The sequence below is a fragment of the Acanthochromis polyacanthus genome, chromosome 3 (assembly GCF_021347895.1).
Source record: "Acanthochromis polyacanthus isolate Apoly-LR-REF ecotype Palm Island chromosome 3, KAUST_Apoly_ChrSc, whole genome shotgun sequence".
Lineage (NCBI taxonomy): Eukaryota > Metazoa > Chordata > Actinopteri > Pomacentridae > Acanthochromis > Acanthochromis polyacanthus.
This window is the reverse complement of record NC_067115.1, coordinates 45,091,697-45,119,428: the sequence shown is the minus strand read 5'-3', so window position 1 is coordinate 45,119,428 and position 27,732 is coordinate 45,091,697. Positions and strand designations below refer to the sequence as shown.

The 27,732-nt window shown below is 40.6% G+C and overlaps 1 protein-coding gene across 1 annotated transcript in view; it reads left to right on the top strand.

Moving 5' to 3' along the window:
* Positions 1-537: 537 nt before the first annotated feature.
* Positions 538-27,732, top strand: part of LOC110972286 (sarcoplasmic/endoplasmic reticulum calcium ATPase 2-like) — a 39,728-nt gene continuing 12,533 nt past the window's right edge. Inside the window, 19 exon segments of the mRNA XM_051946438.1 lie at positions 538-893; positions 2,338-2,457; positions 2,698-2,715; positions 4,915-4,997; positions 5,091-5,195; positions 14,804-14,942; positions 19,977-20,143; positions 20,240-20,395; positions 20,502-20,643; positions 23,853-23,916; positions 23,918-24,017; positions 24,155-24,243; positions 24,372-24,474; positions 24,607-24,738; positions 26,298-26,423; positions 26,517-26,685; positions 26,688-26,737; positions 27,505-27,547; positions 27,550-27,615. Of these exon segments, the coding sequence (XP_051802398.1) occupies positions 2,340-2,457; positions 2,698-2,715; positions 4,915-4,997; positions 5,091-5,195; positions 14,804-14,942; positions 19,977-20,143; positions 20,240-20,395; positions 20,502-20,643; positions 23,853-23,916; positions 23,918-24,017; positions 24,155-24,243; positions 24,372-24,474; positions 24,607-24,738; positions 26,298-26,423; positions 26,517-26,685; positions 26,688-26,737; positions 27,505-27,547; positions 27,550-27,615 (1,870 nt within the window). The 5' untranslated portion in view covers positions 538-893; positions 2,338-2,339.

Below are 27,732 nucleotides of genomic sequence, written 5' to 3'. Positions count from 1 at the left end.
CTTGTCCATCTTTTTGTGACTTTGTAACTTGTCGAATTTTTGTTTTGCTTTCTCTCGTTTGTCAATTTTTTTGTCATTTTGTGTCTAAGTTTTGTTATTTTGTGTTTTGCTTTATTCATTGTTTTGTGTTTTTTTGTCTCATTTTTTTTGTTTGTCCATTTATTTGTGGCTTTGTAACTTTTTGTTTCTTTTTTGTTTTATTTTGTGTTGTGTGTTTCATATTTTGTCTTTTTTTCTTGTTTTTGTCATTTTATGTCTCATTTTTGTAATATTTTGTAACGCTTTTGTTGTTCTTTGCCCTATTTTGTCTTTTTTGTCCTTTTGATCATGAAGTAAAACATTATATTGCTCAGTTCCAGATAACTATGATTAAAATTAGGGATTGTGGTTATTTATCGGTTATTTTGCTGTGGTTTTACTGGTCCGGTCCACTAGAGATCAAACTGGACTTGATGTGGAACCTGGACTAAGATGAATTTGACACCACTGACGTAGAACTTTTTACGGATAAGTCATTAATTTGAAAGTTTCACCGGAAGTTGTATTTAATACCGTTTGCTTTGACATGTTTGGACTCCTGGCAGGTTGATCGTTGTACCTCCAGATAAGCAGCAATAAAACCACATTAAATGGAGCTCATTTAGAATGTATTTACCATAAACAAGCGGGTTTAATTCGGTACGGGGGATGAGATGCTGGTTTTAACGCTTTTCTGTTCGTGATGACCGGCTGTCACAGTATAACTGGATAGCCTGAAACACTATTTTATTATTTTTTCAAACCATTTTTTCTCTGTTTTCTTTCTGATGCTGTGAGGAATTAATCCAGATCGTATGAAGCTGTAATGCACCACGTCCTCCTCAGACTGTAGTGGACAGGAGATACTCGGCCAGGTAGGAAACCTATTCATCTCCGGAGGATTAACGTCTGCTAGCCGACTAGCATGTTGGCTAGCCAGCCACACAAACATCGTATTAGCTAGCTGCTAGCTTGTAGGTCACAGGTGGTTTTCTCACCTGTCGTCTGACGTTATTAGCGCATAACCAGTTAATTGCGTTAACGTACTACACTCCTGGCATCAGTGGTGAGCAACATTTCCGACTGTATGCCGTCTTGTATGCAGATTAAGTCCGGATAGTTCGTATGTAAAATACAGCGCACAGGCCGGTAGTGGTGTCATAATTTATCGTTAGCATGACTGTTGGGATTTGGGTAGAAATTGGCTTTAGAGAGCCAGAACAAAGGCCTTCCGACTTCATACAAGCTCTCTTACAAATAATTGACATCAAAATGACTTGAAAATGATCTATAATTACAAAAAATTAGTCCAAAATGACATAAAATTTGTCCTTAATGACTCAAAAGTAATCCCAAAGACACAAAGATGATCCAAAATGACTCAAATGTTGTTCAGAATGACTTGAATATTACCCTTAATTATGGAAAAGTAGTCCAGAATGACATGAAATGGTCCCAAATGACTGAAAAATTGGTCGGAATGACTCGTCAGTTATCCAAAATGACTCAAAACCTGTCCAAAAGAATTAAAAAATGATTCAAAATGACTTGAAAATGATCCATAATTACAGAAAATTGGCCCAGAATTACATGAAATTTGTCCTAAATGACTCAAAATGATCCAAAATGATGGGAAAAGATCCCATATGACATTAAACTTGTTGAAAATGACATGAAAGCTGTTCAGGTCGGTCTATAATTGAGGGACTTTTGAAGTCAATTTTGTTTCTTTGTGCTCATTTTGTAGTTTATTTTATGTCTCGTCATTTTGTGTCTTTTTATGGTAAGTATGTGTCTCATTGAGTAATTTTGTGTTTTTCTGTCATCATTTTGTGTCATCTTTTGTCATTTTAAGTCTTTTTGTGGTCATTTTGTGCCACTTTGTGGCCATTTTCAGTCTGTTTGTGGTAATTTTAGGTGTATTGTGGTTAGTTTGTGTGTCTCTGTGGTCACTTTGCAACATTTTGTAGTTATTTTGTGTATCTCACGTCATTTTATGTATTTGATAATTGTGTGTCTCACTGAGTAATTTTGTGTTTTTCTGTGGTCATATTGTGCCTTTTGTTGGTCATTTTCAGTCCGTTTTGTGGGCATTTTAGGTCATTTTGTGGCTTTTTGTGATGATTTTTATAACATTAAAAAAAGGTGAGTAGCAGTCAGTCTTCTAACTCATCATTAAGAAGAACGTAATTCTCAGGGAAACTGAATTTTCAGGTATATTTTTAATACAGTCTAAAAATGTTTCATTCATGAAGAACACATTAAATCGTATGAACAGACGCTGAAGCTAGCTGAAGGTCTTCCTCTCTCTGTCCACAGTGATGGATAATGCTCATACAAAGACAGTGGAGGAGGTTCTGGGCTTCTTCGGGGTGAATGAATCTACAGGTCTGAGCTGTGAGCAGCTGAAGAAGAACAGGGAGAGATGGGGACCCAACGGTACAAACAATCATGTTTTCTTAGGCTGTCAGTAATTTTTTTTTCCACAGTGAGCAGGCAGGTTGTTTTCGTCATGTTGTGTTTATTGCATGTCAGACCAATGTTATATTACAACATACAACTACGTTTGATAAATATGTACATATACATTTAGCAAACAGAGCCTTCAGTCTGAATCAGTCGTGTTTTGTCTAGTTTTCTGTTCCCCATTGACGTGTAATTTTTTCCTTTTACTTGCAGAACTGCCAGCAGAGGAAGGTGAGTGATCCATCTGCATCTTTCATGATGTCTCACACTATCAGACAATCCATGTACTGAAATTTACCATGAGGATGCTCAAGGAAGCTAACAAGCAGCCTATCAGACAGTAGGCACAGCTAGCAGGCTGACACTGAGCTAGCAGGGTCCCTAGCAAGCCGATGACGTCATGGTTCAGAAGATACTCAGAGCTACATGCTAACGATACCAGCAAGTGGAGCTAGCAAAGAGGGTCAGTACAAGAGACAGGAAGTGTAGCTAGAGCAACATGTTACAGAGCTAAAAACAAAAAGGCAAAGCTAACCACAACGAACAGAATGTCAGAAGACTAAAGGAGCTTTTCCACCAGCAGCTACTCTACTGGGTTTGTGAGGTTTTCCATCAGGACGTAGTTCCTGGTACCAGCTACTGTTTTAGTTCCTACTGGGCCGGGGTTCCCAGAGAGCTGATTGGAGCCGATAATGTGACGTCTGCAGAGTGCAGGCCTCTGATTAGACAGGGAGTGATGACACACCAGAGCGACTCCTTCACGAAAAACAAATCCTCCAATTTAGCCCTTTAAGCTTCAGTCAATTCCAGTCGTTTTCAGTACAAAAAATCGCTAATATTCTATTTTTAAATAAAAAAAATTACGAAAAATACGGGGAATATTGGACGGGCATCGCGAGGTGCTTTTCCTTGAAAATGACCGATTCGGGGATTTTATACCGACTTCAGGACATGTTTTGGACAAAATAGTTTCCTGGCTTGTGTCATCTGGATGTAAAAGGTTGGATTATGGCCGTTTTTTGTGGAATCTTTTTGTTTGTGTGTAATAATAAACCCAGAAATGTAAGCCGTGTATAGAGAACGGATGGATGAACATTTGTTTTTGTCGGACAAATGTGTTTTTCTCACCCGCTGTGGTAATCACATCTGAAAGTGGTTTATACCGGCGGATTCATGAGAATCTAAGCTTTCCATCGGCGTATAGTGTTTGTATAAGCGCGTTTGCGGCCGTCGGACATTCTTGAAATTCCTATGCAAATTAGTAGGTGTACCGCCGGCGGTACACTGAAGCTTAAAGGGTTAAAAAAAAAACGGCAGCAGCAATGGTTGGAACTCTTCATGGAACTTGGCAAAATTTGATTTTGGCAACCAGACCTGTACCGTGGGCAGCAAGTGTACCATCGCCTCCATGTCCTTCACTGTTGTGTTGCGTTTGTGTTGCACATAAATGACGTTAAGGAACTTCCATGCCGCTGTGCTATGACCACTCCATCTAGCATGAGGTGGTACTCAATGGAATGGAAAACCACCTAAACCGAGGCGAGTAGGTGCTGGTGGAAAATGGCATAAGCTAAAGAACTAATGACTAACAAAGGAGCATGAGACAAGGACAATCACTGGAGTAATATGTTGCAAAAACAAGACCAAACAAGGTTAGTGGCTAAATTATACTTAGCAAAGGCAGTGGGGAATCCGTGAGGAGGTTATCCAGGTGTGTCGAGGGAGGAATCCGGTGGAGGCAAGTCATCAAGATGGATGGCCACTATCCTAAGCTCATGTCACACATGAAGTCCATTCCATTAAACTGACTGGTCATGCCTGGTCACATTTCTGTAAAGGTCACGCCAGCGATCTTCCTAATAGCATTCAAAAATCACCTTCAACACGCCACTGATCTGAACTGAACATAAATGGATAGAGTCAAGCTAGTGTCTTCATTTCTTTCTTCTGGCCTCAGTGCCTTGCCATGTCATGATGATGTCATGTTGATACCTTTTGGGTGTGGACGTGTGTGTGTGTGCTTGCGTGGGTGTGTGCATGTGAATGGCTGTCTATATGTAGGGAGGATGGGAGAGTTGGGTTTTTTATTTTTATTCCTATTTCTTTGTGTTGTTCTTGCATGAAAAGTGTGATACAAATAAAGTTTGAGAGACACACAGGAGGTGGTACCTGGAGTTGTGTGAAGTGATTAAAGGATGGATTCTTCCACATTCCAGTACCAATATCCATCCTAAAACATCCCAGAGAGTTTGTCTCTGTCTGAGTGACTAGAATGCTGCCCATTTACTGGACTGATGAAGCCAGAAATGTTCCATGTGCCATGACGAGAGGGACCTTCATTCTCATCACGCTAGCTTTATAATCGTATCACTACCTCACCTAAACGTGTTTGTGTTCTTCTGTCTTCCTTCGGCGTCTCGTCGTGTGCAGGGAAGTCACTCTGGGAGCTGATCCTGGAACAGTTTGAAGACCTGTTGGTTCGAATCCTACTGCTGGCTGCATGCATCTCATTCGTAAGCAAACACACAAACACAGTAATTACCAGTAATTCTACAGCAAATGTGTATGAATCGGGACTTTTCCTCGGCCTTTTTATTGTCTCATAGACCCTGGCATGGTTTGAAGAAGGAGAGGGGACAATCACAGCCTTTGTCGAGCCCTTCGTCATCCTCCTCATCCTCATTGCTAATGCTATCGTTGGAGTATGGCAGGTAAGCTGTGTGTGGATGATTAGATGAATGTATCTGTCCGTGAGTCCAGTGACGGTTGCTTTTATTGCCTCGTGGAGAACTCAGTTTTGTCAATAATTAACCTGTAAAGTGCCGTGTGTGCTAATAGGAACCACAGACATTTCAGTGAGCATGTCCACAATCACTAGGACTTTGGTGTAGTAATAAAAAGCTAAACAGGTGAGGTGAATCAGCAGTTAGCAACGATGCACACTAGAGAATTGCCCTCAGGTGGTTCACAGGTGAGGACCAGAGAGCCACTATGACAGTAGCAAAGTCACAAAACAATCTGGCTCTGGAGAGCAGGAAGAGCCAGGGTTTTACAGAACGCTGGATGCACTGCAGCATCACACTGAAGGGAAATAAGGAAAGACGATAGAAGAGCAAAACAAAACCAAATTAAAGCTGCAAGCAGCATTGAACAGGTCCTCGCATCTTTGCTGGTCGGCGAATCCAAGAATGTCCAACAGGTGGCGCTGTGACCGAGAGTGTATTACAGTTAATGGATGTGATGAGGGTTGGACTCTGATCACTCATGTGAAGTTTCAGCCAGATTGGAGCATGTAGAGGCTAGTTTCACAGCATTTGTTGTCCATCCAACAGGTGGCGCTGCGACCAAGAGTGTATTACAGTTAATGGATGTGATGAGGATTGGACTCTGATCACTCATGTGAAGTTTCAGCCAGATTGGAGCATGTAGAGGCTAGTTTCACAGCATTTATTGTCCATCCAACAGGTGGCGCTGCGACCGAGAGTGACTATTGCCCTATGGATGTGATCAGAATTGGACTGTGATTAAACATGCAAACTTTGAGGCAGATTGGAGCATGCAGAGGATAATTATACAGCAGTAGATGCTTCATGGTGAAGGATCAAAATTCTAGAGGCCGCCATGGCCACGCCCTTTGGCTTTCGTGGGAACTTTTAATAACTTTTGATCATTATCTTGTGTTGTATATACTGATCAAATTTCAGGTCTCTAGGAATCACCCCCTATGAGGAGTTCGTTCTCAAAAATGAAAAATTTGTCAAAATTTGTCCAATTAATTCAAAATGGCGGACTTCCTGTTAGGTTTAGGGCGTGGCTCCAAGAGGCTTTTTTGTGCGTCCTGATGTGCTCTATAGGCCTCCACAATGGTGTGGATGTAGGTGAAACATACTGCGGGGGCTGTTTGTTAAAAATACTGTAGGGGGCGCTATAGCACATGTAGTGCTGAGATGCATATGGTGTCTTCTTTAACCAACTGTGATGTGTGAGGTTATAAGTATTGTTAACCTGTCAAAAAGCACTTTGTTTATCAGATCAACAATGGGTTGCCATGGCAACAGCATTGTGTGAAACCTCAAAATTTTCACACTGTGGCACGGTCATGGCATGACGACTCAGTGGACCAATTTTCAGATTTATATGACAAAGTTTTGGGCGATGGGATGTGTAAATGTAATGCCTAAATGTCCTCTTACCAATAGGTGACTATTTCCAAATGTAGGAGTGTGGATGTCTTCAGACTGGTCCTGGTGTCCAGTACATGAAGTTTGGGGCAGATAAGATCAGAATTAGCTGAGATACAGTTGTGCTCATAAGTTTACATACCTGGCAGAATTTATGATTTCTTGGTCATTTTTCAGAGAATATGAATGATAACACAAAAACTTATATTTCACGCATGGTAAGTGGTTGGGTGAAGCCATTTATTATCAAACAACTGTATTTACTCTTTTTAAATCCTATTGACAACAGAAACTACTCAAATGACCCTGATCAAAAGTTTACATACCCCACTTCTTAGTACTTTAACATCAGTGACAGCTTGAAGTCTTTTGTGGTAGTTGTAGATGAGGGTCTTTATTTTGTCAGATGGTAAAGCTGCCCATTCTTCTTGGCAAAAAGCCTCCAGGTCCTGTAAATTCTTGGGCTGCCTTGCATGAACTGCACGTTTGAGACCTCCCCAGAGTGGCTCAATGATACAGTGCCTTGTGAAAGTATTCGGCCCCCTTGAACTTTTCAACCTTTCGCCACATTTCAGGCTTCAAACATAAAGATATAAAATTTTAATTTTTTGTCAAGAAACAACAATTGGGACACAATCGTGAAGTGGAACGAAATTTATTGGATATTTTAAACTTTTTTAACAAATAAAAACCTGAAAAGTGGGGCGTCCAATATTATTGGGCCCCCTTGCATTAATACTTTGTAGCGCCACCTTTTGCTGCAATTACAGCTGCAAGTCGCTTGGGGTATGTCTATCAGTTTAGCACATCCAGAGACTGAAATTCTTGCCCATTCTTCCTCGCAAAACAGCTGGAGCTCAGTGAGGTTGGATGGAGAGCGTTTGTGAACAGCAGTCTTCAGCTCTGCCCACAGATTCTGGATTGGATTCAGGTCTGGACTTTGACTTGGCCATTCTAACACCTGGATACGTTTATTTGTGAACCATTCCATTGTAGATTTGGCTTTATGTTTTGGATCATTGTCCTGTTGGAAGATAAATCTCCGTCCCAGTCTCAGGTCTTTTGCAGACTCCAACAGGTTTTCTTCCAGAATGCTCCTGTATTTGGCTCCATTCATCTTCCCATCAATTTTAACCATCTTCCCTGTCCCTGCTGAAGAAAAGCAGGCCCAAACCATGAGGCTGCCACCACCATGTTTGACAGTGGGGATGGTGTGTTCAGGGTGATGAGCTGTGTTGCTTTTACGCCAAACATATGGTTTTGCATTGTGGCCAAAAAGTTGGATTTTGGTTTAATCTGACCAGAGCACCTTCTTCCACATGTTTGCTGTGTCTCCCAGGTGGCTTGTGGCAAACTTCAAACCAGACTTTTTATGGATATCTTTGAGAAATGGCTTTCTTCTTGCCACTCTTCCATAAAGGCCAGATTTGTGCAGTGTACGACTGATTGTTGTCCTATGGACAGACTCTCCCACCTCAGCTGTAGATCTCTGCAGTTCATCCAGAGTGATCATGGACCTCTTGGCTGCATCTCTGATCAGTCTTCTCCTTGTTCCAGGTGAAAGTTTAGAGGGACGGCCGGGTCTTGGTAGATCTGCAGTGGTCTGATACTCCTTCCATTTCAATATGATTGCTTGCACAGCGCTCCTTGAGATGTTTAAAGCTTGGGAAATCTTTTTGTATCCAAATCCGGCTTTAAACTTCTCCACAACAGTATCTGGGACCTGCCTGGTGTGTTCCTTGGTCTTCATGATGCTCTCTGCACTTTAAACAGAACCCTGAGACTATCACAGAGCAGGTGCATTTATACGGAGACTTGATTACACACAGGTGGATTCTATTTATCATCATCAGTCATTTAGGACAACATTGGATCATTCAGAGATCCTCACTGAACTTCTGGAGTGAGTTTGCTGCACTGAAAGTAAAGGGGCCCAATAATATTACACGCCCCACTTTTCAGTTTTTATTTGTTAAAAAAGTTTAAAATATCCAATAAATTTCATTCCACTTCACGATTGTGTCCCACTTGTTGTTGATTCTTGACAAAAAATTACAATTTTATATCTTTATGTTTGAAGCCTGAAATGTGGCGAAAGGTTGAAAAGTTCAAGGGGGCCGAATACTTTCACAAGGCACTGTACTGAGGTCATGAGACTGAGATGGCCGCTCCAGAACCTTTACTTTATTCTGTTGTAGCCACTGACAGGCAGACTTGGCCTTGTGCTTTGGATCGTTGTTATGTTGGAACATCCAAGTACGTCCCATGTGCAGCTTCCGGGCTGATGAGTGCAAGTTTTCCTCCAGTATTTTCTGATAACATGCTGCGTTCATCTTGCCATCATTTTTTGCCAAGTTCCCTGTGCCTCTGTAGCTCACACATCCCCAAAGCATCAGCGATCCACCTCCGTGTTTCACAGTAGGGATTGTGTACTTCTCATCATAGGCCTTGTTTACTGCTCTCCAAATGTAGCGTTTATGGTTGTGGCCAAAAAGTTCAATTTTGGTCTCATCACTCCAAATGACTTTGCTCCAGAAGTTTTGAGGCTTGTCTCTGTGCTGTTTGGCATATTGTAAGTGGGATGCTTTGTGGCATTTGCGTAGTAAAGGTTTTCTTCTGGCGACTCCACCATGGAGCCCATTTTTGTTCAAGTGCCTCCTTATTGCGCATCTTGAAACAGCCACACCTGTTTTTTTTCAGAGACTCCTGTATTTCAGCTGAAGTTATTTGTGGGTTTTTCTTTGCATCCCAAGCAATTTTTCTGGCAGCTGTGGCTGAAATTTTTGTTGTTCTACCTGACCGTGGTTTGGTTTCAACAGAACCCCTCAGTTTCCACTTCTTAATTCTTGTTTGAACTAGGGCTGGCCCGAATAGTGGTTTCTGGCCTCCGAATATTCGGGCCCTATTAAAGACGAATATCCGAATATTCGTTCCGCCCCAGAAACTCACTGACCTTTTATACACATTCACTGATTACAAGCAAATAGATCACAGGTGAGGATGGTGACCTTTAGTCGCCATTCAAACCCGTTTGTGTCAACTTGTGTGCCTGTTATCAGGCCAAACCTCCAGGGTATGTAAGACAGCCTTCAAGCATTGAGTCACGTTTTACTGCCACCGGTGTAAAAAAATTCTGTAAGGAATACTTTTCCATACTTCCAAATTATAAAAGTTGTTTCTCGGGTAAAAAATTGTCTACTTTCTGATGGAAGCATCATATTTTATCTCAATTGTATGCTTACATCATTTTTGTGGCCATTTATGGCAAAAAACAGGCAAAAAATGATGATTTTGGTGACAAAAATTTTTGTACTTTGATATGGAAGCAGTAAATCCTGTGTTAATGCTTCTTTGATGAGGCATTTTAAGGTCCCTTTCCCTTGTTCATGTTGTGTGCTTTAATTTGGAACCCAGTTTTAAGGCTTGCAGGTATTCCAAGGTGTTTTTCAGTACCTGTGTTTACAGAGGATGCAGTGACAAAATCGTTTGCTATATTTCAAGTTTAAGGTAAGAAGTTACCATATATTTCATATTATTGGAAGGACTATAACAGTTATATGCAAGTGTTATATACCATTTGATTCTCTAGGACCTGGCAAAATGATGTGCAGCAACAAATATTTTATTAAGACAGCTAAGAGCACACAAGCAAAATACTAACCCACCCTGTTGAAATTCTTGATTTGTAAAAAAATTATTGATCATCGTTAAAAAAACTAACACTTGGACAATTTTGACTATACAGCTTCAAAAATCAATCCCAGTATACTTTAAAATGGTGTGCAGATGGTGATTACATTATTTTGTTGATTTTGATGCTCAGAAACAAGTGTTAGTTTTTTTAACATGGAATTTTACATCTTTTTTAAATTTCCGCCTGGCAAATTTTGGGGTATTAATGTGTTTTGTATTCCTTTTGTTACTTTCTCACTGCCTGACTCTACTAAATATAGTTAAGAAATCTTTGTTAAGCTAAATAGTTTAAGTACCTAATTTATATCAAGTAACCCGTTTTTTGTTTTTTTTTGCAGACTGAATGAACCACAATGCCAAAGCCAAACAATGGCTGTAGCTCAAAAGTGGTTAGAGATTTTGCATTTCTGATTTCAAATCAGAATTCCTGAGAAAATTTTACAATAGAAAATTTATGTTTTAAATTTCCAACGGAAAGTCGAAAAAATGGTAATTTTGGCAGTGAAATGTGACTCAAAGCTTGAACCCTGTCGTAAACTTTTGATCAGGTCCATTTGGGTACTTTCTATTGTCATTATAATTTAAAAAGAATAAACACAGTTGTTTGATCATAAATAACTATAGCAGAACTCTAACCATGCGTGAAAAAAGGGTTTTTGTGTGATCATTCATATTCTCTGAAAAATGGCCAAAAAATCATAAATTCTGCCAGGGTATATAAACTTATGAGCACAACTGTATAAACATTTCATTAGTCATGGCGAGACATCAAAATTCGCCGCGCCTCCACAGACACGCCTTTTGATGACACGTCACCATTTTCACTGTGAATCATTAATGTGTTTAGGTTTATGTCGCCACATTTGAGGTCAATCTGAGCAACAGGCAAAGAACGGTATATCAAAGTTTACAAAAACACATTTTCTGTTGCCAGCAGGTGGCGCTCTGACTGTGAACGTATTTCATCACATGGATGTGATCAGGGCAGGACTCTGATCATACGTGTAAAGTTTCAGGCAGATTGAAGCATGTTCAAGGCATTTACACAGCACCTGATGTGTCATGGCAAAGGATCAAAATTCCAGAGGCCGCCACGGACACGCCTTTTCACTTTGGAGGAAGATTTTAATAACTTTTGCTCATTAAGGCCTCCTGTATGTGCTGGCCAAATTTGAGCTGAGGAGGAGTTCACTCTAGAAAAAATCACAAATGGTCAAAATCTGAAATTCAAAGCCAAATAGCTCACTTCCTGGACACACACAAAATAACTACAGAGACCTAAAATGCCCACAAAATGCACATAGACGCACAAAATAACCTCAGAAAGACACATGAGCACAAAAACGCACAAAATGACAAAAAATGACTACTGAAAAACACAACATGACTCAATGAGACACAAAATTATCAGAAAAACAGGCAAAATGACCACAACCAGAGTGATAATGACCAAAAATGACCACAGAAAGACACAAACTGACAAAGAAACACAAAATGACCACAAAAGGTCCAAAAAGACAAAATGACTCAATGAGACACATAATCATCAGATGAAGACACAAAATGACCACCGAGACGCACAAAATGACCGCAATGCGCCTAAAATGATTACGAACAGACTGAAAACGGCCACAGAGGGCACAAAATAACCACAAAAGACCTAAAATGCCCACAAAAACACACAACAATGGCAAAAAATGACCACAGAAAAACACAAAAAGACTCAATGAGATGCATAAAAATCATATTAAGACACAAAATTTAAGAGTAAATTTGTCTCTCAGGTGGTCAGTTGTGTCAACAGTTTATCTCTGCTTCCAGGAGGCCGAAACCATCCTAGATGTTGTCAGTTGAAAGTTGAAGTCCGGCTGAATCTGATCGAGTTGTGATTAATCATGACTCTGGTAGCTGAAGGCTGTTAAAGGGGAACTTCGTTTTTTTTCAACCTGGGGTCTGTTTTCATGTCATTTCATACATGTGAGTGATGGAGAAATGAATTTTCGACATAGCTCCAGTATTTAGCCAGGCAGTCAGCTTAGCAGCTTGGCTAGCAGCTCAGCTAGCGAAAAGTATGGGGCAGCTGGCCCCCGGCGTCAAAGTCCGCCCTAACGTGCTTTTTCCCCACACTGACCGGCTCAGATAGTCTCAATGAGTGTCCCACAACTTACTAGAGATGAGAAGTGAACGAAAACCTCCACATTACCAGGCGATCGCTCTTTGTTGTGGTCTGTATCCAAATCTCAGGATGCTAGAAAGCAAATCTCGTTCCGAAATCACGCGAGAGGTCGCGCCAAAGCTAAACAACAAAGAGCGATCACCAGGTAATGTGGAGGTTTTCGTTCACTTCTCATCTCTAGTATGTTGTGAGACACTCGTTGAGACTATCCAAATCGGTCAGTGTTGGGGGAAAAAAGCACGTTAGGGCGGACTCTGATGCGGGGGGGGGCAGCTGCCCCATACTTTTCGCTAGCTGAGCTGCTAGCTGAGCTGCTAAGCTGCCTGCCTGGCTAAATACTGGAGCTATGTCGAAAATTCATTTCTCCATCACTTACATGTATGAAATGACATGAAAACAGACCCCAGGTTGAAAAAAAAAACGAAGATCCCCTTTAAATGAAGCTGTTGTGTTTGTCTGTGTTGTATAGGTTGATGTTAAATTGTGGTATGGTAGTTGTATTTTATTTAACTGTCCCATGGAAGTGAAAGAGTTGAACGCCAAGCTTCTGGGAGCTCTGTAAAGAACAACAGATCTGGTTTTATGGTTTTACTGCTCTGTCACCCTGCCTTTTAAAGTCTCAATGTCTCAGAAAAATGAAGAGTTCTTGATTGATGTGAAATGTTCTTTTTAGTAGAAGTCATCAGATTATTTTTAGGGCGATTAACCATGTGGGACAACAGTGTGGTTTTTCTTGTGTTTGTTTCTTTTTTGGTCTGGTTTCCTGTTGACCTAGTTTCCACGGCTCAATCAAGGCAATCTGAGCTTTTTACAACCGGTCTGTTTCTTTTATTTAGCCTCAGTGTTTACCAGCTTCTCAGCTTGAAGGTGTGATGTTTGCATTACAGCACTGAAATGGGTTTTGGGTGTTCTGCTATTCTTAGGTTCTTTACTCATTTCATTAAAGACACGCTCAACAATAGCATTGTATTCTCATTAGGGCTGAGACTTTAACGCATTAATTTAGTTTAATTATAGAAAAAATAACACTTTAGAAAGAATAGCACATTTAATCACACCTTTCTCATTTCCCTAATTTTTAGCATACTGGTAACGCCAATGAACGGTAATGAACCTAAAGTCTGTTTGCAGCCGTGAAGAAGAAAGTTTGGTGAACAGTGATGGAAGACGAGATGCACTGAGCTTATTCAGTGGAAAGTTTTCTTTAAAAATCATCCCGATGGCAACTTGGATAAAAGCCTGGTTGTGTGCAAATTGTGCAACGAAGAGTTTTCTGATCACCTCAGTGCAAAACATGTTACTGTTAGCACCAGAGCTAATGTTAGCTATGACAGTCCTGGTACCAGCTACCAGTGTAGCCATCCCATAATAGACCACTTTTCAAGACATTGAAAGTGATTGAGTTTCCAAAAAGTCTTAAAATCTTGAATATAATCGCTATAATAGCACATATTGCCATTGCCGTACAGTGGGAAAACCTAAATAAATCCAGGCTTTAAGTCATCCTAATCACTTTTTTCTATATGTCCCATTTTTAAATTTCATAAATTTTAAATCATAAACATGTCTATTCATTGATTCATCTGTCAACCAAAGTTTATTGGATTTGAAAAATCTTTACTTATTGTGTCAAATATTGCTATTTGGCAAAATGTGATTAATTGTTATTAATTAATTACAAAGCCTGTAATTAATTAGATAAAAATTTTTAAAATCGTGTCCACCACTTATTAATCTTATTAATCTTTACCTTTTCAGATTGAATTTTCAGTACCATCCACTACCTTTTGTTGTGATAAGAGTGGAAAACTCTGCAGATAAATACCTGTGGCTTTGTCATGGGGGGGTAATGTTTTACCCCTTAAGTCCTTGGGTAGTTTTTTAAACTTCCTGTTGAAAAATGATACACCACTTCACCCAATTCATTCAAACAACTTCACAAATGTAAAACCAAAATTAATCTTAGGCTGTATGGATGGACTGGAGGGAATTTGATCAAATAAATCATGCCGTCTCTATTACCAAGACAAGGAGTTAGTGGCACCGATGTTATTGAACTTCTCCACTGCAACTCCACCACATCTGATGCAACCCCATTGAACAACAACGCTGCATCCGTTTTTGTCACAGTAGTACCAGGAGGGATCTTCCCACAACTGGCAACCCTTGGCTGGATTTTATTACGAGGAGTCCTGGTTCCAGTTCAGACTAAAGGATGGGAAAAATTTAAGTAACGTATCAAACACCGACATGTTTCTGTGTCTTCCAGGAGCGTAATGCAGAGAATGCCATTGAGGCTCTGAAGGAGTACGAGCCGGAGATGGGCAAGGTGTACCGACAGGACAAGAAGAGCATCCAGAGAGTCCGAGCCAGAGACATTGTTCCTGGAGACATTGTGGAAGTCGCAGGTAAGCAGAAGAATTAGATTTAAAAGACGAATCATCCTCTTACACGTCCATGAAGTAGTGGTTTTCAGCAAAGTCAACAAGTTCTAGTCATGTTCTGGTTAGCTTGAGTCTGGAACGCTGTTAAAACTCTGTAGAATGTGCAGATTTTACCTCATAAATCATCTAATGCAGGGGTGTCGAACTCATTTTAGCTTCCACATTCAGTTCAGTTTTATTTCCAGTGGACCGGACCAGTAAAACCAGTAAAGCCACAGCATAATAACCTATAAATACCCACGACTCCTAATGGTTCCTTTGTTTTAGTTCAAAATGTTCACATTTAACCCTGAAGCGACCGAGTGTTGTCATTTATGACCCCAGCCATATAATTATATTTGCCGTTTTTATATCTTTTATCTGAAAATGTTTCCTACCATGAATTTGTCATTCTACTTGTCCTACAGCTGCTCATAGTTTTTTGTAGAGATCGGCCAACTGGTGTGACAAGGATAATGGAAACTTGTCTGGGGTCGCTTATGACCCAGAAAGATGTGTAGGTTTTTCACTATTGTAGGCCTTAGTTTTATTTATTTATTTCTACCTCTAATTGCTATATTTCAGTGTGTTGCAGTGCACTATAGCTGGCAGACCTACATTTTTAGCCACAGCTGCCCTGGGGCAGACTGACTGGCTGCCAATCCACTCCTACAACCCCTCTGACCACCACCAACATTACACAGCACACACATTCATACACCAGTGGAAGTGGCAGCACTGGAGGTAACGTGGGTAAAGTGTCTGCACTGGACGAACGGCTCTGCCCCCTGAGCCACAGCCGCCCCTAATCTAAATACTTCTCTGCATGTTACATCGCACACATACAGACAAGATGTTTGTGTACATTTTGTTTTTATGTACTTTTGATTTACTATTGAGGAAACAAAAGGAATAAAGTTTTAAAAGAAGTGGCAGACAAAGTGTGTCTAAATAAATGTTATTGCGTTCTTACAATGTATCATATCGTTCATATGGTTTGACTTTAGCTCTGAGTCAAAAATGATTAAAATCCATGAATAATTACAGAAAGTTATTTAGAATATCCATCTTAAACTGCAGTGGAGTGGAACAGGTAAGAAAGCACAAAAAGAGGCACTAAAGTAGACGTATTCCTGTGTAAAATATAGTGGGTCATAAATGAGCCCAGTCGGTCATTTTAGTCACTAATATAGCTTGGTCACTTGAGGGTTAAGGAATTATCTTTCTACAAAACTTCATGAACAACCTGAAATTTCTGAATAATAATAAATTCATTTTCATCAGCATTCATCCTCAGTTTGTCATTTCCACATTACAACTTCCAGATCACAGAGTGTCTACAAAGGAACACAACATTTAGTCACCTGGAACTGAACCAGAGAGGATTTACTGGAGGATCACAACCACAGAAGGAAGACAAAGAAAGGCAAAAATAAACCCAACTACAACAAGACACAATATTATAAAAATTAGACAAAAGAGACAAAAAATTGGACAAAAAGTTACCAAATGACAAAAAAAATGGACAAATGACAAAAAATTGCATAAATGGCACAAACAAGAAAACGAATAACAAACGAGGGAAATAAAATGACAAAAAAATAGACAAGCGAGACAAAAAACACAGAATGACAAAAATGATCCTTAAAACAATGAATAAAGCAAAACACAAAATGACAAAAATACTACAAAAAACACAAGCGAGACAAAAAGGAAACACAAAATGACAAAAACATGAGACAAACAACAAAAGTCAGACAAAAAACATCAAAAATAACCCAACATATTACAAAAATGAGACGCAAAATGACAAAAACAAATGAGCAATGTAGTATTTTACTTTTTGACCAAAACAACTTGTCATGATCTAGAAATTATTTTAAATTTATAGTTTTACAAATTTGCATTGTAGTTTTTGTCTTCTCTGTAATTTTACATTTACAAAGTCGTCCCATGGACTGGATTGGACCCTCTGCAGGGCCGCTTTTGGCCCACAGGCCTCATGTTTGACACCCCTGATCTAAAGCCATTTGCCATTTCTTACGATATTCCCTCTATCTGATACCGCTTTTATTAACATCAAAGGAATTACTGCAACTTACTACAATCTAAGTGAGAGATTTTAGTGCTGATCCAGAGCTGTAAATACCACACTAGCTGTTTGACTAGCCTCTGTTACACACCAAGCACACAAACGTTTGTCTAACCAGGGATTTTCCTGTTCCACCTTTCTGTTCTATTTGAAATCAGGCCAACTGTTAGTTTTTTTTTCCATTCGTTGTCTGTCGGCCAAAAGTTTTAGAAAGCCCCAAATTTTCCATTTTTAAAAGAATGTCTAAGAAAGAGCTTGAAATGGTCCAAAGGTAAGTGTCAGAGTTTAATAAAAGGTAAACCTGAACAAAACTGAAAAATATTGTTGCCCACAGTGAGCATGAGAACACCTCAGTATTTAATCCCAGTGCATTTCTGGAGTATGACTGTTTAGATGTGGTTGTAATAACATGGTGGGGTGCTGATTCCAGAGGAAATGAACAGCGTTGTTTTCTGTATCTCTCAGTGTCTCTGTGTTTGAAATAAGTCATCTGAAAAATATTTTCCATTGAAGTAAACACTTTTAGTTGTGTCCACAAAAAGAACGAGCCCAGATGAGTTGTTGTGAACGGAGTGTTCTAGCAGTCGACACGCACACATCCAGTTTCATCCTGACCCAGAAAGAAAACTGCTGAAACCTCCAGATAGCCATCGATATTTTAGGCTGCTCAGAGAGAGGAAACAGGGATAAGTGTGTGTTTGCAGTAAAAGTATTTATCCTCCAGAGCATGGGAACTCGGTGACACCAGTCAGCTGAAGTTCCAGACCACAATCACAGGCTGTGCTTAATGTGACTCGTTAGATTCAAACCTGTTGAAGTGACCTGTAGATCTGAGCATGTTTAGCAGCTTGTGCTCGTGAACTGCAGCAGAACACAGTCTGGTTTTCTAGAGCAGTGGGCTGATGGGCCTCGCTGAAGGGAATCACAATGATGGTGGTAGAGGAGGACAAGAGCTGCTTTTTCACGTCAAACCTTCTGGTCACATGCTTGCTTCTTCCTCCCGACCTTTGAATCACACAACTACACGTCTAATTTTCTCTTTAATGTAAATACATGCTATGTACACCTATCAGGCAGAAGATGACCACCTGTCTGATATTGTGGTGGTCCCACTGCCAAACCAGTCCTGACTCGTCAAAGAATGGACTCTACTAGACCCTGAAGGTGTTCTGTGGTATCTGGACTCTACTAGACCATAAAGGTGTTCTGTGGTATCTGGACTCTACTAGACCATAAAGGTGTTCTGTGGTATCTGGACTCTACTAGACCATAAAGGTGTTCTGTGGTATCTGGACTCTACTAGACTCCTGAAGGTGTTCTGTGGTATCTGGACTCTACTAGACCCTGAAGGTGTTCTGTGGTATCTGGACTCTACTAGACCATAAAGGTGTTCTGTGGTATCTGGACTCTACTAGACTCCTGAAGGTGTTCTGTGGTATCTGGACTCTACTAGACCCTGAAGGTGTTCTGTGGTATCTGGACTCTACTAGACCATAAAGGTGTTCTGTGGTATCTGGACTCTACTAGACTCCTGAAGGTGTTCTGTGGTATCTGGACTCTACTAGACCATAAAGGTGTTCTGTGGTATCTGGACTCCTCTAGACTCCTGAAGGTGTTCTGTGGTATCTGGACTCTACTAGACCATAAAGGTGTTCTGTGGTATCTGGACTCTACTAGACCATAAAGGTGTTCTGTGGTATCTGGACTCTACTAGACTCCTGAAGGTGTTCTGTGGTATCTGGACTCTACTAGACCATAAAGGTGTTCTGTGGTATCTGGACTCCTCTAGACTCCTGAAGGTGTTCTGTGGTATCTGGACTCTACTAGACCCTGAAGGTGTTCTGTGGTATCTGGACTCTACTAGACCATAAAGGTGTTCTGTGGTATCTGGACTCCTCTAGACTCCTGAAGGTGTTCTGTGGTATCTGGACTCTACTAGACCATAAAGGTGTTCTGTGGTATCTGGACTCTACTAGACCATAAAGATGTTCTGTGGTATCTGGACTCTACTAGACCATAAAGGTGTTCTGTGGTATCTGGACTCTACTAGACCATAAAGGTGTTTTGTGGTATCTGGACTCTACTAGACCCTGAAGGTGTTCTGTGGTATCTGGACTCTACTAGACCATAAAGGTGTTCTGTGGTATCTGGACTCCTCTAGACTCCTGAAGGTGTTCTGTGGTATCTGGTCCCAAGATGTTAGCAGCAGATCCTTTAAGTCCTGGAAGTTGTGAGGTGGGGCATCTATGGATCAGACTGGTTAGTCCAGCACATCCCACAGATCCATGATTGGATTGAGGTCTGGGGAGTTGGAGGCCAAGTCAGCACCTCAAACTGGTTGTTGTTCTCCTCAAAACCCATTCCTGAACCATTTTTACTTTGTAGCATGGATCATTATCCTGCTGAAAGAGGCACAGCCATCAGGGAATACAGTTTCCATTAGAGGGTGTAGATGGTCTGCAGCAATGCTTAGGTAGGTGGTATGTGTTCCTATAATGCATCTGATTCCATGTGTTCCCCAGATAAGTCACGCTCCTGACCATCCATGTGATGTAAAAGGAACCGTGATCCGTCAGACCAGGACACCTTCCATTGCTCCGTGGTCCAGTTCTGATGCCCATTGTTGGCACTTTCGAATAACTCCTGAATAAGTCTGTGGAGTACCTCCAATTTCTCGGTATAGTGAAAAAGATGACTTCCACAAGTCACTCAGCTCAGTTGCGTCCCCGACCTATAGTTGGTTTTAGCAATGGCCAGATCTGGGTAACAAGGTCACATCTTGGCCTGAGTGTTGTGTTCCTGAGCAGTTTTTTTTTAGTGATGGAGAAGATTAAACCAAAGTATATTTACAAACTTCCACTAAATACCACATTTGACCTGATCTAAGTGAATGTTTTTGTGTCTCTCTACCCCCATCCCCACCACAGTTGGTGATAAGGTCCCAGCTGACATCAGGCTGACCTCCATCCGTTCCACCACACTCAGGGTGGACCAGTCCATCCTGACAGGGGAGTCTGTGTCGGTGCTGAAACACACCGACCCCGTACCGGATCCCAGAGCCGTCAACCAGGACAAGAAGAACATGCTGTTCTCTGTGAGTTTAAGTAGCCATATTTATCACTCATTGGTTGCTCCGGCTTCCTCCTACAGTCCAAAAAGTCATATTAAGCCCGTCGTCATATTTGCACAGGGTACCAATATTGCAGCGGGTCGAGCCATAGGGGTTGTCGTGGCAACTGGGGTGCAGACGGAGATCGGGAAAATCCGAGATGAGATGGCCTCCACTGACTCTGAAAGGACTCCACTGCAGCAGAAGATAGACCAGTTTGGAGAACAGCTGTCTAAGGCAAGAACCTGTGTCCAAAAACTTTGGGCTTCAACTTATAAAACACGCCTATTGTGTAATGTTTAGTGTATGTCTCCATTTATGTTTGTGTTTTTGTACCTTCCAGGTCATCAGTGTGATCTGTGTGGCCGTGTGGGCCATCAATGTGGGACATTTCAGCGACCCGGTCCATGGAGGCAGCTGGCTGAGAGGAGCAGTTTATTATTTCAAGATTGCCGTCGCGTTGGCTGTCGCTGCAGTACCAGAAGGTCTGACTTCTGATCTGTCTGTGCAGAAACATCACTTCCTCTCCACACGTGCATCTTATCTATTTTTACAGTGGAAAAAATGCTTCTCTCAAAACATGAAACAAAAACTTATTTCAAGGAATTTTTACTTTGAAATAAGTGAAAAAAATCTGCCAATGGAACAAGGGAAAAATGGCTTGGTAAGGATTTCTGGAAATAAGTTATGATATTTAGAATACTGAGATCTTAAAATTAGCTGGAAAAACTTATTTTATGCTATATTTTATCAGGATTGTCAAGCTTTGGTGTCTTAACCCCTTAAGCTTCAGTGTACCGCCGGCGGTACACCTACTAATTTGCATAGGAATTTCCAGAATGTCCGACGGCTGCAAACACGATTATACAAACACTATACGCCGATGGAAAGCTTAGATTCTCATGAATCCGCCGGTATAAACCACTTTCAGATGCGATTACCACAGCGGGTGAGAAAAACACATTTGTCCGACAAAAACGAATATTCATCCATCCGTTCTCTATACACGGCTTCAACGCACACAGCGCGACTCACATTTCCACGTTCATTATTCACACAAACAAAAAGATTCCACAAAAAACGGCCATAATCCAACCTTTTACATCCAGATGACACAAGCCAGTAAACTATTTTATCCAAAACACGTCCTGAAGTCGGTATAAAATCCCCAAATTGGTCATTTTCAAGGAAAAGCACCTCGCGATGCCCGTCCAATATTCCCTGTATTTTTCGTAATTTTTTTTATTTAAAAATAGAATATTAGCGATTTTTTTGTACTGAAAACGGCTGGAATTGACTGAAGCTTAAAGGGTTAACGCTCCTGTTGTCCTCATTTATGGCACCAAAAAATGTTGTTCTCTTGTCTGAAAAAAATCCAAAAATTCAGCAAAAAAATTCCTCAAATTTATAAAAATTTGCAAAATCTTTAGGAAGAAAATTCCTTAAAAGATTCGATTAAAAGTTTCATTTTTAAGAAAAAGAGTCCCCTAATTTTAGTCTAGCCGTGCTAGACAACCCACGGCAACGAATTTAATTCAAAGCCAGGGTGGGTCTAGTTACCCTCCATAAGGCTCGAGGTTGGATGCTCCTAAAACTGGCCGGACCAATCACCATGAAGTGTAGAGTCAGAAGGCGGGCGTAACGACGTGACGACAGAGGCGCGACGATTCTGACAGAAACAACCAGCGCACAATAAACAGTTATCTTTCGACTCGACTTTGGCCACAGCCCTTAAAGATTTGAAGCTAAAATTCAACTTGAAAGATAAAAAAGGACGGCACTGAAGTGTTTCATTGAGAAGAAAGACGTATTTGGACTTATGCCGACGGGATATGGCAAATCCTTAATATACCAGTTGGCTCCGCTGGTTGGGAAGCTAATGGGACTTAGCCACAATCCGCCGGCGCTCTAGGAAACTACGTCAGCCTATTCGTTGAGCTGATTGGTTGTATACCTACCCAATTGCTGCTGAGGGATTGAAGACAACCTTTTAGCCCGCCTCCCTCCCTGATAAGTGGCCCTAGACCCTTGTGCCTTCAGAATTCAGAACATGGGTCTAGCGCGGCTAGGCTCCCTAATTTGGCAAAAAAAAAAAAAGAAAATTGTAAATATTTTCAAAAAATAAATAAAAATCTTCCAAAAAAATCCTAAAATATCTAAAGTGATTACATACACATCAGTAAAACTTCTATTTTCTTTTCTTAAAGAAACATCTTTTTAACATTTCTTTTTTCCACCAAAAAATGTTCAAACATTTCCCAAAAAAAATTGAAAATGTGAAAGTTCCACTGTAATTTTTCCCCACACTTTCAAACTGTAAAACGGGTCAATTTGACCTGCAGGACGACACGAGGGTTAAAACAAGATATTTTCAAGATTGTTTGACTTAACAACATATTTAAGATGCGTTGTCTTAAAACACGTCCCTCCATCTGCTGAAATGTCTCTTGTTAAGTGAATTTATCTTAAATCCAGTGGGATGAGACATTTAGACTGAAAATAAGCCGAATTGACTTGGTAAGTTTTTTAAGTTTCTGCGGTGTGCTTGTTATACATTTTCATTCTTGGTGTGTGTAATACAGGTATCCCTTTAGACGCGTTCACATATGCTCTCTGTTCTGTTAATGTGACCTGATCCTGATCGCATTTCTGTGAAAGTGGCGCCAGTAATCTTACGAGGTCAGACCTAGGAACGTACAATTCAAATCTGTTAGACACTGAAGTGAAATGTCCAAAATAATAAAAATTACTGCCATGAAAACAATCAATAACAGGTTAAACATGAATGATACAAATGTTACAAAAAAGCAGACACAAATCGACTAAAGCAAGAAACAAAACAACAAAAGCATAAGACCAATGACCAAAGTCAGACAAGAAATGACAAAAAACAAGACAAAATGTTACTAAAATGAGACACAAAATAACTGATTTATGATAAAAAATGACAAAAAACAACCAAAAAGAGGATAAAATGTTACAAAAACAAGACACAAAACGAGAAAAGCGAAGAAACAAAGCAACAAAAAAATGAGACAAATAACATGAAACAAAACAAAAAAGGGATAAAAAAATTAGGCAAAGAAGTTAGAAGTGACAAAAAATGGAGAAACAACAAAAATTTGACAAAAAATGACAAAAGCGAGAAATAAAATGAAAAAAAATAGACAAATGACATAAGTGAGACACAAAAAACCCACTTAACTACCAAAACACAAATGACAAAGTAAGGCAAAAACACATGAAACACAAAACGACAAAAACATGAGACACAAAATGGCAAAAACAAGACAAATTAGATACTTCTCTAAATACTCTCAGATGCTTTAGCTGCTTGTTTTGCTACAATTATAACTTCCGGTTGTTTTACTAAAATGTTAAGACGTTTTAAAAAGATTTTAGTCGTCAGCTGCTCAGATTTAAGCTTCCTGGTCGGGATCCGCTGTCGCAAGTGAATTTTCTGGTAGCTTGTTTGTAGCATGGCAGCTAGTGGGTTGGTTTTAGGATGGTACAACTACATAAAGACTCCCTCTTCTGGCTGTCATTATATTCTGTAATCTGCAATCTGGTTTCCTAAACGCCTGACAAGTGACCAAGATCATCTGCCTTAAAGGTGTGAATAGAGGTGTCTTCGGTCAGGCATGTGTTGAACCTGTTCCTCTCTTCAGCTGTAATGTTTGGTGTTTCCTTCCAGGCCTTCCAGCAGTCATCACCACCTGCCTGGCTCTGGGCACCAGGAGGATGGCCAGGAAGAACGCATCGTCCGCTGCCTGCTTCAGTGGAGACGCTGGGCTGCACCTCGGTGATCTGCTCCGATAAAACAGGAACGCTGACCACCAACCAGATGTCCGTCTGCAGGGTGAGAACATTTTCTGTCTGCACCCTCATTATCTGCATCAGGCCATTTCAACGCTTCTATTTGAGATTTCAGCACGGTTCAGATCTACATTTACAGATGCACTGATGCTCTGTCTCTGTCTGTGTGCGTTTGTGTAGATGTTTGTCGTGGACGGTGTGTCGGGGGAACACTGCAGCCTCAGTGAGTTTACAGTGACTGGATCTACTTATGCTCCTGAGGGGGAAGTGTAAGTGTCTGTAACCTTCAACATGCAGTATAATCCCAAAACCTTCCAACAGTTTATGGACTATGAGAGCCCACACTTATTAACATGAATACATTTGTTTTCTCTTTTCTTTGTCCTCATCGTTGTAGCTACAAGGACGGCTCGGTGGTGAAGTGCAGTCAGTTTGAAGGCCTGGTGGAGATGGCCTCCATCTGTGCTCTGTGCAATGACTCATCACTGGACTATAACGAGGTGGGAAATGATGCAAACAGGACTGTCTCACATCACCATGTATGGTCTCCAGACTTGTACAGCTGCAGTCTGGTTTGGATTGTTTGTTCCAAATACAGCTCAGCTAAAAGCGTCCTTCTGACTTCTCTTCAGGCTAAGGGTGTGTACGAGAAGGTCGGCGAGGCAACAGAGACCGCCCTCTGCTGTCTGGTGGAGAAAATGAACGTGTTTGACTCCAACCTGGGAGGACTGAGCCTGGCCGAGAAAGCTACAGCCTGCTGTTCTGTAAGCTCTACACGTGTGAGAAAGAAAGAAATCAGGAGAGTCAAACTCATCTTAGTCCAGGTTCCACATTCAGCCCAGTCTGATCTCCAGTAAAACCACAGCATGATAACCGATAAAGAACCACAACTCCTCATGGTTCCTTTGGTTTAGTGCAAGAAAAAGTACATTCTGAAAATGTATTTTACTTTATGATCAAAATGACAAAAGTCAGACAAAAAAACAACAAAAACAGGACAAAGTATTCCAGAAACCAGACATAAAGCGACAAAAAAAGACACAATACAACAAAACGAGACAAAAACAACTGATGAAGCGAAACACAAAATGACAAAAATAAGACAGAAAACACAAGTGAGACCAAAAGGAAACACAAAACGATAAAAACAAGAAACAAAATGAGGCCATCAACAGGAAACCATAAAAAGACAAAAAATTATACAAAAAGGTTACAAACCAACAAAAAAATTGACCAAAAAATAACAAAAGCAAGAAAGAAAATGACAAAAGCATGAGACAAATAGCAAAGTCGAGCAAAAAAAACAACAAAAGACAAAACGTTACAAAACATGACACAACACGACAAAAAATTTGACAAACGACATGAAACAAAACAAAAAAGGAGACGAAAAATTCAACAACAAAATTACAAACAGCAAAAGTCAGGCAAAAAAGACTAAAAAAAACAACAAAAACAAGACAAAATATAAAAAAATAAGACACAAAGCGACAAAAGTGAGAAACAAAATGACAAAAAAATTAGACAAACGACACGAAACCACAAAAAAAGGCCAAAAGCGAGAAACAAGAAAAAAAATGATGCCCAAAACAATGAATAAAAGCAAAACACAAAACAACAAAAACAAGAAACAAACGGCAAATGTCAGACAAAAAAGCAACAAAAATGGAGAACATTTTCAGGGATGTGATTTTTCCGCGAATTCGCGGAATTCCACTTTTTTTCAGGGAGGGAATGTACCGCGGATTTCATTTATTTGAACGCTGATTTCACAAGTTTGAACACTTTGCGCGATGGTAACGACGTTAACGATAGCTTGTTAACGACGATTGTAAATGGCCCAGTGATTGGAAGTCGCTGCGCCGCCGCTGCCGCACCCCCCCCCCAACAACTTTCCGCTAAAATCAGAACTTGCTGATCCCATCCCTGCATTTTACAAAACAAAGAGGAAAAAAAAAGAGACAAACGAGCTGGAAAAAAAGGAAACACAAAATGACAAAAAACGCGACAAAGCAATAAAAGTCAGACCAAAACGGACAAAAACAAGACAGTGTTACAAAAATGAGACACAAAAGAGCAAAGAACAATCCAGTATTTTACTTTCTGATCCAAACAACTTGTCATGGTCTAGAAATTATTTTAAATTTATAGTTTTACTAATTTACAATCTGCAGTTAATGTCTTCTCTGGAATTTTTACACTCTGAGGGCCGGATTGGACCCTCTGGAGGACCACTTTTGACCACGGACCTCATGGTGGACCCTCTGAGTTAGAGGAAGTACATCATCCTTACCATACTTCTCTTTTCATCGGTTGTTTTCAGGTGATCAAGCAGCTGATGCGAAAGGAGCTGACGCTGGAATTTTCCAGAGACAGGAAGTCCATGTCCGTCTTCTGCTCGTCCACTAAACTCCCCAGGTTCACCTCTGGATCCAAGATGTTCGTCAAGGTAAGTTCCACCTCTGTCCCAAGCAGACATTAGGTCCTCTACTGGCTCTCAGGAGACGTTTCCGTCCTGATCCATCTCACCTCGCCTCCTCAGGGAGCTCCAGAGAGCGTCCTGGAACGCTGTAATTACATCCGGGTCGGCGGCTCGGCTCGTGTGCCTTTGAGCCCGGCGGTCCGAGAACAGGTCCTGTCCACCGTACGGGAGTGGGGGTCGGGCCGAGACACGCTGCGATGCCTCGCCATGGCAACCAGGGATACGCCCCCCGACATCCACAGCTCAACCTGGAGAACTCAGCAGCTTTTGCAGACTACGAGGTGAGGATAATGACAAAAAAGAACACTTCAGTCTGCTGAAAGAGAACTGGGATGTGTCGTTAACATTGACTCTAAGCCAGCGGTGTCCAACTCATTCTAGTCCAGGTGCCACATTCAGCCCAGTCTGATCTCCAGTGGACCAGTTTTACTATATGATCAAAACGATGAAAGTCAGATAAAAAAAGACAAAAAAACAACAAAACCCAGACAAATATGCGAAAATGAGACACAAAGCAACAAAAAAATGAGACAAACGATATTCAATAAAAAAAATTACAAAACGACAAAAATGGACAACTACCAAGACATAAAAACACAAAATGATGCAAAACAACAAATAAAGCAAAACACAAAATGACAAAAAATAAGACAAAAACCACAAGCGAAACAAAAGGGAAACACAAAAGGACAAAAACAAGAAACAAAACGACAAAAATTTGAGATAAATGACAAGTCAGACAAAAGAACAGACAAAATATCACAAAAATGAGACACAAAAGAACAATCTAGTATTTTACTTTATGATCCAAACAACTTGTCATGGTCTAGAAATGATTTTAAATTTATAGTTTTACTAATTTACAATCTGCAGTTAATGTCTTCTCTGTAATTTTTACACTTTGAGGGCCGGATTGGACCCTCTGGAGGACCACTTTTGGCCCACGGGCCTCATGTTGGACACCCCTGGTCTAAATAAGGAAATGACAAGTTGACTTTTGCAGAAATATTTCTCTGTGCTTCCTCTCCATCACTTTGATTGTCCCTAGTCGGACCTGACCTTCGTTGGCTGTGTGGGAATGTTGGACCCCCCAGGAAGGAGGTTCTTCGTGCGGTCCAGATGTGTCGGCAAGCTGGAATACGAGTCATCATGATCACAGGTCAGCTCACTACGCAAAGATTTAAATACTCATTATACACTGTACAGTACATCCATCCATACAGGTATTCATCATCCATCCATCCGTCCATCATCCATCCATTCATTATCCATCAAT